Source organism: Chenopodium album, chromosome 17, assembly GCF_948465745.1.
Source record: "Chenopodium album chromosome 17, dcCheAlbu1.1, whole genome shotgun sequence".
NCBI lineage: Eukaryota > Viridiplantae > Streptophyta > Magnoliopsida > Caryophyllales > Amaranthaceae > Chenopodium > Chenopodium album.
Genome location: NC_137850.1, coordinates 2131168 through 2141840, shown reverse-complemented (window position 1 = coordinate 2141840; position 10673 = coordinate 2131168). Strand labels below are relative to the sequence as shown.

General features: G+C 34.5%; 2 protein-coding genes across 3 annotated transcripts; one reads left to right on the top strand and one right to left on the bottom strand.

The window, feature by feature from the left end:
• The first annotated feature begins 370 nt into the window (after window positions 1-370).
• Window positions 371-2619, top strand: LOC145590213 (protein DETOXIFICATION 41-like). The gene is made up of 8 exons (XM_081646962.1): window positions 371-691; window positions 763-1307; window positions 1389-1475; window positions 1567-1623; window positions 1751-1989; window positions 2128-2246; window positions 2325-2411; window positions 2542-2619. The coding sequence occupies exons 1-8, from the start codon at window positions 371-373 to the stop codon at window positions 2617-2619; spliced, it is 1533 nt and encodes a 510-aa protein (XP_081503088.1).
• Window positions 2620-3234: 615 nt separating this feature from the next.
• Window positions 3235-8052, bottom strand: LOC145587364 (beta-amylase-like). 2 transcript variants are annotated; one of them, XM_081644094.1, is made up of 8 exons: window positions 7825-8052; window positions 6571-6627; window positions 5349-5747; window positions 5082-5246; window positions 4672-4935; window positions 4298-4507; window positions 3850-4089; window positions 3236-3758 (listed from the first exon to the last, which is right to left on the bottom strand). In XM_081644094.1, exons 1-8 carry the CDS (start codon window positions 8026-8028, stop codon window positions 3549-3551), a joined length of 1749 nt encoding a protein of 582 aa, XP_081500220.1. In that variant the 5' UTR covers window positions 8029-8052; the 3' UTR covers window positions 3236-3548. The 2 variants fall into 2 exon arrangements, with proteins under 2 accessions (XP_081500221.1, XP_081500220.1); XM_081644095.1 differs by lacking the exon at window positions 4298-4507 and having other exon boundaries at window positions 3235-3758.
• Between the last annotated feature and the right edge of the window lie 2621 nt (window positions 8053-10673).

The following is a 10673-nucleotide window of genomic DNA, read 5'->3' as shown; positions in this document are numbered from 1 at the left end:
TTTTTGGGTGTAGAGAGCGCAATGATGTAGACGAGAATGATCCTAGTTGTCCAAGTCTTAGGTACCGCCCACAAAACTTTTACATTCATAAAATTAAAGTGCATGAGGAAACGAAGGTAAGAAAAATGCATAACTAACTTGGAAGATGAAGAACAGTAGTTGGTGTATCCCTTTGTTAAGAAAATGCGTAGAATGGTAGTTGCGCACATTATTACATCTAATGATCTAAGATACATTTTCACCTTTTGACATTATTTATAAGAATTCATGCACACTTCTTTAAATTTGATAAAAACAAGTAAAACAAATATTAGTACACCACCAAACATTGACTGATCACTTCACACTTCATAGTGATCAGTTACATTTCATGGGCTCATCAACAAGAGGTGAGGAGTACCAGACGTTGCTGCTTGGTTTAGACTCCCATTCACGAATCCCGGACCTGTCTTCTGATGTAATCGAGGAGTTCTTGGCCCACAAGCCAGTGGCCGCGAGGTGGTGGACTCGCCTCATTGCTTGGGAGTCTAGGCTTTTGTGGATCCTCTCTGGAGCTTCCATTGTAGTGTCTATCTTTAACTACATGCTTACGTTTGTCACACTCATGTTTACGGGTCATTTGGGTGCCTTAGAGCTTGCTGGTGCCTCGGTTGCTACTGTTGGGATCCAAGGCCTTGCTTACGGAATCATGGTATGTATCATGCTGCATCAATAATTTTAGTTTGAGACAACTTTTCCTAATTTTGATTCTATGTTTCGCAGTTGGGAATGGCCAGTGCAGTACAAACAGTGTGTGGACAAGCCTATGGTGCAAAGAAATACTCGTCCATGGGGATCATATGCCAAAAGGCGATCATACTTCATCTAGGAGCAGCCATACTCTTGACCTTCTTGTACTGGTTCTCAGGTTCTGTCCTCAAAGCCATAGGTCAATCAGAGAGTATAGCGGAGCAAGGACAGATTTTTGCTCGCGGTATAATCCTCCAGTTATATGCATTTGCTATAAGCTGTCCGATGCAGAGGTTCCTTCAAGCTCAAAATATTGTCAACCCTTTAGCATACATGTCAGTTGGAGTGTTCTCATTGCATATACTCTTCACTTGGTTGGTTGTCGAAGTTTGGGACTATGGACTTCTTGGGGCTGCTCTTACTCTGAGTATCTCCTGGTGGATTTTAGTCATTGTGAATGCGCTTTACATAATTTTCAGTCCAAAGTGTAAGGAGAGTTGGACTGGACTCTCTTTCAAGGCTTTCACAGGAATCTGGCCTTACTTTAAGCTCACAGTTGCTTCTGCTGTCATGTTATGGTAAGTGATTATCTGCTTGCAAAATGTTTGATTTTTTTGCTTAGTTTTAGTCTAACTCGTCGCTGGATTTCTGACATACAGCTTAGAGATTTGGTACAACCAAGGATTGGTGCTTATATCAGGGCTCTTATCTAATCCCACAATATCACTAGACTCGATTTCTATATGGTATTTAGTTGATAACATATACATTACATTCTTGAGTATTAAATTTTCATCTGGTTTTCGTTTTATGTCCTAATATTCCTCTGTATTCCAGCATGTCTTACTTGAACTGGGACATGCAGTTTATGTTAGGACTAGCTGCAGCAGCCAGGTAATCAGCTGAACTAGTCTAGCCGAAATCTATTCTTACACCTTTTCAGTAAAATTTAGGAAAACTGTTATACTAGTATTATTTTTATGTTTTTGTCTGACTACTATATGGTTGTATGATCATACAGTGTAAGAGTGAGTAACGAGCTAGGAGCAGCACATCCATCAGTAGCAAAATTCTCGGTGCTGGTAGTGAATGGGACTAGTATACTAATCAGTATAGTGTTCAGTGCTGTTGTGTTGATATTCAAAGTTGCATTAAGCAAGGCTTTTACCACTGACTCTGAGGTTATAGCAGCTGTATCTGACTTAACTCCTTTGCTCGCCATCTCGGTTCTCTTGAATGGCATTCAGCCTATCCTCTCTGGTAAAGAAAAACATATGAAATAAACCATTTCCACCCCAAAGCAAATTTCTTACCTGAAGATGTCCAAAGCATGTAGAATACAAGTAACATTAATTTTATTAAGTTGTTAACTTCTTTGTGTTTGAAAATATTTTTCAGGGGTGGCAATTGGGAGTGGATGGCAAGCTCTTGTGGCATACGTGAATCTAACAACATATTACATTATCGGTCTGCCAATTGGCTGTGTGCTGGGCTTCAAGACGAGCTTAGGAGTTGCAGTAAGTATCAATCTGTCGTTGTCCCCCATTTTGTAGGACTATTAGTTACATTAAAACAATCTACTCCGTAAATTTCAGGGGATATGGTGGGGGATGATCATTGGTGTTCTGTTACAAACTGTAACATTGATAATTCTGACTGCTCGAACCAACTGGAACACTGAGGTACAATATACATGTAGAACAAGTAAACATTTCTGAAATTTAATTTCTTGTGATTATATATCATAAGTTGATCTTAGTGTGTATTTGTCATTGACATCATGACAACTAGTCTTTTTGCATAATTAAATAGGTTGAGAAGGCGATTGAACGTTTACGGAACTCAGCAAATGAAGAGACGACAGCTCTAATCTTGGAGAACACTACATAATTAGCACAATTTTGGCTTTCGCGGAACAATAAATAAGCAGTTTTGTCTAGTTTGTTTGTCCACACATTCTCATGCCATATTCAACTAATCAACTGAGTGGCTTTATGGAGTGAAAGTGACTATTTCACAAAATTTCAACACTTTTATTTTCGGACAACTTTACTCTATCAACAATATAACCAAATATCAAAGGCAATTTTCAATATCATTTACCGTTTATATGATTAATTCCAGTTGAGCAGTAGCTTCATTGTCTCATTAGTAATGATTTCTAATCCAGCATCACTAATAGCTTCATTGTCGATCGAGGTTGGTGTATACAAGAAGATTTAACCTTTATCTAAGTCTGTAGATGTGAACATAAATTATGTCCGCACAAAGAAGAATATATTCTGCTAGGATATCCACATCAACATTAACCTGATGTTGCATCCTTTGTTGTACAGTAGGAAACATGATATTGACACGAGTTGCCTTTTTTTACTACAAAACATCAAAATAATATCGTAATCAAGGTCAAATCTGTATGATTGAGACCTTTGCAGCAATAATGAGTATACAAATACAGATTACATAGTAGCACAAGTATAGTACTTAACCTACTAGTGTTACAGCATGCATGATATTCGATTTTTTCCATATCTTTTATACGATGGGTTTAATACATAGAGGTACATGAAAAGCGACGTTCGTTGTACAAACTCTCAATACAGCTTCTCATTTATTAAGCAGCTAATACATGAAAATAAGCCTTCTGCAAAAACCAGATACAGCTTCTTCTTATTTATTTTACCAGATACATGGATAATACGCGACATAGAAGAACTAAGTAGTTCCTTAATCTGAGACTTAGAAACATTTTTTTTTTCTCTCAGTTACAATGTAACATAGCGAGTGTTGGCTCACTTTCACGTAGGCTTGAGTTGTACTTATTTTTTGAATAGGCAAGAAATCAAGTTTTTCAGTTTGGCACCAAAGGCATAAAGTGAACCATCAACACTCATATCAGTCTTCTTATCAAATTGGAATGGTTCTGTTGGTCTAGTCGCGTCTAGAAGAACATCAACAGGAATCTTCGGCTTTGATGGTCCTAATGGTTCAATGGAGTTTCCATACTTCTCTATGTCTGGACAGTAATTCTGCAACAAAAGTGAAGATATAATTTAGAAAACTCTCATCATGAAAACTGTCCTATATTGACAGTATCCGAAAAAAATTAATTGTGCTTACTTGGTTAGCATGCATTCGCTTGACAAACTTCTTAAACAGATTGAAGTTGTTATCTTCCAGTAGATCGCTAGACAGACGAAGATAAGTAAACCCAAACATCTTCAGTGCTGGTGCTCCATTGCTGTTAACACCATTCGGGCGAGCATTTAACAGGATTTGATTGTAAGCTGTGCTGTCATATCTTGGAAGTGCATTTTCACCTGCAACTTTGACGTTCTCTTTCCATCCATCACTTAATACCTGCAAATTAATCACTTTTATAGGTCAATATTTATTCTCAGAACATGTGAATGGTGCTCTAACTCGTTTAATTTTCGTTCTTTATATTAGGTAATGCCTAAGACGTATAACAAGTCACTCCAAGACCAGATTGTTTGTTGTAACATGTGTCATCTTCTGGTGTGTTCTTAGTTATGTTTTTTTTTTGAAGCTATGATGATTTCCTAACCTGTTGAACAAGTGCTTGAGGACCACTGTAGGCTTCAGAAGGCTGTTCAGTGTCCCTCATTTCAAGACATGTAAAATTCAAGATGGCGTTATGCCTAGTAAGCATCCTTGCAATTGGCCGATAGCCATCTCTACTATACAAGTTATAGTACCCTGCAGTAAGCTCAGCTGCGTGACAATGATAGTTGAACCACCAATGAATCCCTGATACCTTCATACCAATTAATTAATACAGCGTAATTAGTACAAGATTACATCAAATCCATGTCAAAGTTTGTGTCAAGTATCATTAAATGAAATATGTATGTCAGTTAAATGAACGATTTGAAGACCATATGTACTTAGATCACACTCCCAAACTTGTAACGTACTCACCTTAATCGCTAACTTGAGTGTGCAACCACGGAATGCTTTGTTAGCTTCTTCCAAGATCTGATCACCGTGGTAAATTAACTTGGTGGAGTACCAAGTCAAGAAGAAGACTCCTTTATCAGATTTGTAAGTTCCATTCCTTCTGAAAAATCCTGTTTCTTCAGGTCTGTCATTGTATGTTCCGGCATCAGTTGGCAGCTCCCATTCAGGATGTCCTGCTTCTTTTGCTGCCTTCTTGAAATCTGCTGCCATATATTTGTCATAACACTGTAAAAAACACACAAAGGGCATGTCAGAATACAAGTCTGATCAAACAAAATCCGAATCTGAACATAGATGGGCACATTTTAGAGACGAATTGAAGGGAGTACATATAAACATACTTCATACTGAAGAACTCCATATGTATTTACCTGAAATTCTCCGATTCCTGGAAAAACCCATCCTTGAGACTCGGGATAAGAAGGGTATCGTAGCTCCCCTGCTGGACCTGCACCTACTTCGATGTCCACAATGGTTCCGGCCTCAAAGAAGTCCGACATATTCTCTCTAAAACTCTTCATGAAATCGCTGTACATCTGTACATACATACATACATGATTTTCATCAGTACTAGCACATTATTACTTGATCATGTAAAAACACAAAAACAGAACAAATTCTGTATGTACACATGTTACCTGGATGGGTGTTCGGCCTTCAAAAAGAGGTTCATTATCGACACCAAGGGAAAGGTACTCGACGTTCCTAGTACCATCAAGATTGGTGTAAAAGACATCGTTGTTGGATCTACCAATGTTGAGAACCCACTCAGGGAGGGGGATAGTGACAACATCCCCTACATTGCCTCCACATTGATGGAAAGACATAATAGCTTGGATTTTCAAGCCATATTCCTGCACCACTTGGAACAAACGTCGATAAGCCCTCCAATCGTACTGCTTTGGACCTTGGCCTTCTATTATTCCCCACCACACGTCCACCATTATTCCATCTACACCGGCTTCTTTTAGTTTCTTAAGTTGCTTTCTAGTACCTTCTTCGTCTTTGAATGAATTTCGACGAGATACCACTCCCAACTATACACAATGTAAAAAAACAAGGGGATGTAAGAGATCACGTTGTAAAAAAGTTAACACAAAAAAATGCCTAAAGATGGCGGTTAGTTCTTTCAGTCATGATGCGCAGTTAGAACCATATTTGATCATTAAGACCGCGGTTTAGTATACCTGTGGACTGTGGTCTTTTTGCAATATATTGCACGACCACAGTTTTCAGGACCGTAGTCTTTTAAAACTACCACGGCCATCTAGACTGCAGTATTTTACCATAATTTTCAAGACTGTAGTCTTTTAAAACTAGCGCGGCTATCTAGACTGCAGTATTTTACCACAGTTTCCAAGACTGTAGTCTTTTAATACTAGCGCGACTATTTAGACTGTAGTATTTTACCATAGTTTCCAAGACTGTAGCCTTTTAAAACTAGCGCGGCTATCTAGATTGCAGTATTTTATTGCACGACCAAAGTTTTCAGGACTGTAGTCTTTTAAAACTACCGCGGCCATCTAGACTGCAGTATTTTACCACAGTTTTCAAGGCTGTAGTCTTTTAAAACTACCGCGGCCATCTAGACTGCAGTATTTTGCAATATATTGCATGACCACAGTTTTTAGGACTGTAGACTTTTAAAACTACCGCGGCCATCTAGACTGCAGTCCGCCAGGCCAGTCCCTATACTATCAATATCTCAATCCGCAGTCTTATTATACTTAATTGTAAGTTGCTATGTAGGAGTGTCATTTTACATGCCTATAACAATAATCTGATATTGGTACTATAAATTTACAGTATAACGAAAGATGCATTTACTGAAAATAACTTGGATGGTATATTAGGACTTACTGGTAGCATCACATAGACAGGAACGTAGTTCAAGAGCATCTTGTTAAAACCCAGCTTCTGCACGTTAGAAGTGCAACAAAACAAGGTTAAAAACATTATATAGTATGACATGCAAGTGCAAATTAAATAAAATATACTAACAAGATAATCTAAATTAGAATTCCTAAGTTTAATTTGTTTTTTTCCAGTTGTCCATTTTGTCTACTTGACATGTCTATATATTGTCGCACTTTAATTGTGTCATATGATTATAATTATGTATGTTGAGACGGTTATAATAATAAGATTTAACATAATATAACTATGATTTTATTATAAATAATCATCAAATGATGGTCAGAAAGTAAAGTGGGTGAATAGTCGTGGTAAAAATGAATATGGATCAACTACTTAAAAAAAGAAACGAGAGAAGTATATAGCATGATGTTCTATAATAAAGGACATCACTAATGTATTTGGTGGTAATACAAGCAAATTGTTTTGATCAATAAGCCTGATAGTTTCTTTTACAATTTGATTTTTTTTCTCACAAGTGAATTGCACTTTGCATGGTAGACTGTGTAGTATTGTAGTAGTAAACTTTTTTTTTTCTCGAAATTAAAGATAGTAGATGTCAACCTTTTTTTTTTTTTTTTTTTTTGCTTTTTTAAGGAAATAGTAGATGTCAACTTAACATAGAGCAAAGTGAGCATATATAGTAGTTGGTTAAGTGTTATATGGAGTGATTGTAGGAGATTAAATCTCATTTACATCATTATTATCATTTGATTTGTGGCTCTTTATATACAAAAGAATATACTTTGTATATAAAATAATAAACTAAAATTGTCAGATTGAATATGCATGTCCTCATCCTTATTATTTGAGTTGCACGTCCAAATATGAATGCATTTTCTAATCCAGATAGTCCAGTGGTAAATTCACCAACATGCATGAGTACTTATAAAGTACCCATTTTTTTAACCCACTTACTCAAGCTAGTTACCATTTTGAGTAGCGAGGGAGAAGAATAAGGGGATCCCTTTCCTCGAAATATCACTAATGGAGATTGAACTTCTAACCTCAAAGCTAAAAGATTCATTATTTACCACAAAATCGACAGACATTCAAATTTAAAACTATTGAGTATTATTGGGAGAAATTATCTTAAATTGACAAATATGTTTGATATATTATACAAGTATAAAACAAGTCAGCTAAATAGACAGATAATATAATATGAAGAGCGAGAGTATGTATATATATAATAAATACCTGGTTCTCAAAACTCGGCGTATCCATGATTGTGTTTTTTGCTTGAACTTTGTTTTGCCAATCAAGCTTTGAGCATAAAATAGAGCACAATTGTAGCTTGGAAGGTTGAGGTTTCTTCTTCAAGATGTGCTTCTTATTTATACTACCCATGGAGCCAAGATTAGCGTGAAGTGTTCGAGTTTCAGCACGTGCATAATAATTCATTTTTAATTTAATTAAATTTAGGTTTTTTTTTTTTTTTTTTTTTAAAAAAAAAAAAAAAAAAGTTAGGTGATACAATTATGATTGGGCTATAAAACTTTAAATGAATAATGATATTCCTATCAACAGTTGTATGGTGAGTTGGTGACATTCAATTAACGATACGTCCATATGCCACGCCAATTGATTGATTTTTTGTGCTAAGGTATGGGTGGTTGGAATTGAAGCATCTTGTTTGTATTTCATTAAATATATGAAAATTGAAAAGACTAGGATAATGTATCATGTATTCATGTATTATTAGTGTACTACTTTGAAGTTGTGTGAAAGGATAATCGCAAGAAATCTATACTCCTTTCGTTTTTAAATATTTTGCTTCACTTTTTATTTCCAGTCGTTTTTAAATACTTGTTTCATTTTCTTATTTGGAAAGGTTTTACAATATTTAATTCATTTTTCTCAATTACTGGACCCAACATAAATCATATTAATTTCATATTCGCTCTCCTCCAATTTCTCAACTACTTTTGCTTTTAACAATTTTTATTCTTTCATCTACCCCACTACCTTCATATTTTATTACTTTTTTCAATTTCTCGTAAAACTCTGTGCATAAAGAAATGGAGTAAGTATTTAAAAAAGGAGGGAGTAACAAATAGGGTTTGACTCACTTGATAAGACTCTTTTCTTATATCTTTGATATTTTAATTAGGTTCGAGGTTCAAACTTGCCAAGTGAGGACACTTCATGGTGGGTATCTTTGATATTTGATTTAGGATCGAGGTTCGAACTTGCCAAGTGAGAACACTTCATGGTGGGAGTTTTCTTAACTTTCTCAAGAACCTGACATGTAAATAGTAAACCAAATAAACTGCGAAGGTTGAAGTTTAAAGTCCTAATACTCCTTGTCAAGAGTAGTATTGGCCGTATTGGGTGAGTCCTGGCTTTACCACCGTATAAGTTCACTCAATCAATACATAAAATTTCAAAACTAATGTGTCCTATAACTTATGCGAAATATGAAATTTTTAAAAAATTTACATGAAATATCCTAAAACTTATATCTAATAACTTTCTCAAGAACCTGGCATGTAAATAGTAAACCAAATAAACTGCGAAGGTTGAAGTTTAAAGTCCTAATACTCCTTGTCAAGAGTAGTATTGGCCGTATTGGGTGAGTCCTGGCCTTACCACCGTATAAGTTCACTCAATCAATACATAAAATTTCAAAACTAATGTGTCCTATAACTTATGCGAAATATGAAATTTTTAAAAAATTTACATGAAATATCCTAAAACTTATATCTAATATTTCAAAAGTCAAAATGTTCTTACACTTATATGAAATGCCTATAAATTTAAAATCATCTCATCTTGAGTCCAAATTCACGCAATACTTTCTTTAAGTATTTTAACTTTTTCATATCAAGTGTTTCATAAAGTTCGTCTAAAAAAAAAAAATCTTAGGATATTTCAAAAATCTTAACTCACTTTTTACATAATTTCAAGTTTTACATATATCACTTCTATAAATATTACTAAAGTAGAAACCGCTGAAATCATATTGTTCACGTGGCAGCTTTATAAGAAAATTTTTCCCACCAAAATAAAACTTGATGTCAATATATTTTCTTTGGATTTAAATTTCAAATTTAATTTCTCCTCCTCTCAATTTATCTATATTCTTTAATTTATTTATTTTTCTTCTATCACCAACTATTGATATCTAATGCATCTTTCCCCTATGCTTCATGGAACAAAATACTTTGTTGTACATATTTATTTTTTCTATTTTCCTTTATATATTTCAAGTCTAAAATCATATTTGCTTAATTAAAATCGTATAGTACAAATCTAACTTTTTTGTATATGCTCTAATTTTCATATTCGGTTTGTTCTACTTCAAATTTAATTTTATAAAATTGGCATTTACAACTAATGATTATGTCTCTATAATTTTTCTGATACAAGGTAAAAATACATAAAATATATACTCTATATATCAAAGAAATTCGTGCATCGCACGGGACTAATCTAATTAACTATTATCTTACTACACACTACTTGCTAATTCTCCCTCATTTTATTCAGTATTTAGGTGATGTTTTGTTCACCTTATTTTCACAAATTTATTTTTTATAATTTCATATAAGAGGTTTGATATTTAAGTGTCACTCATGTTCAGATTACAATTAAAATAAAATTTTAATAAAGTCTAATAAGTTCAGTTAAGTTACCTTTCATTTATGACCTTTTTTCTTCCCGTCAAAAAAAAAAAAAAAAAAAAAAAGGTTCAGTTTCAAATCATTAAGAAGTTTTTTTTTTTTTTTTTTTTGAAACAATCATTAAGAAGTTTCAATTAGTGTTCCCCTTATTGTGTATTTTACTTGACCTTTCCTTACATCCACTCACTTATGTTAGTTACTTTTTCAAGTTTTTGTAGTTAAATCTCTACAATTTGTGAGTTGGATGTTCTGAAATGCAAGGATTAATTAGCTCCAAAACCTTTATTAATCGGTTAAACTTGTGTCTTTATAGTCATTATATATAGGAATGATACCGAAGACTTGCAATCAATTATACCTACAAAGTAATGTTTTGTTCAACTTTCACATCATGTAAAAAATGATATGGTCCTCATGGATCGA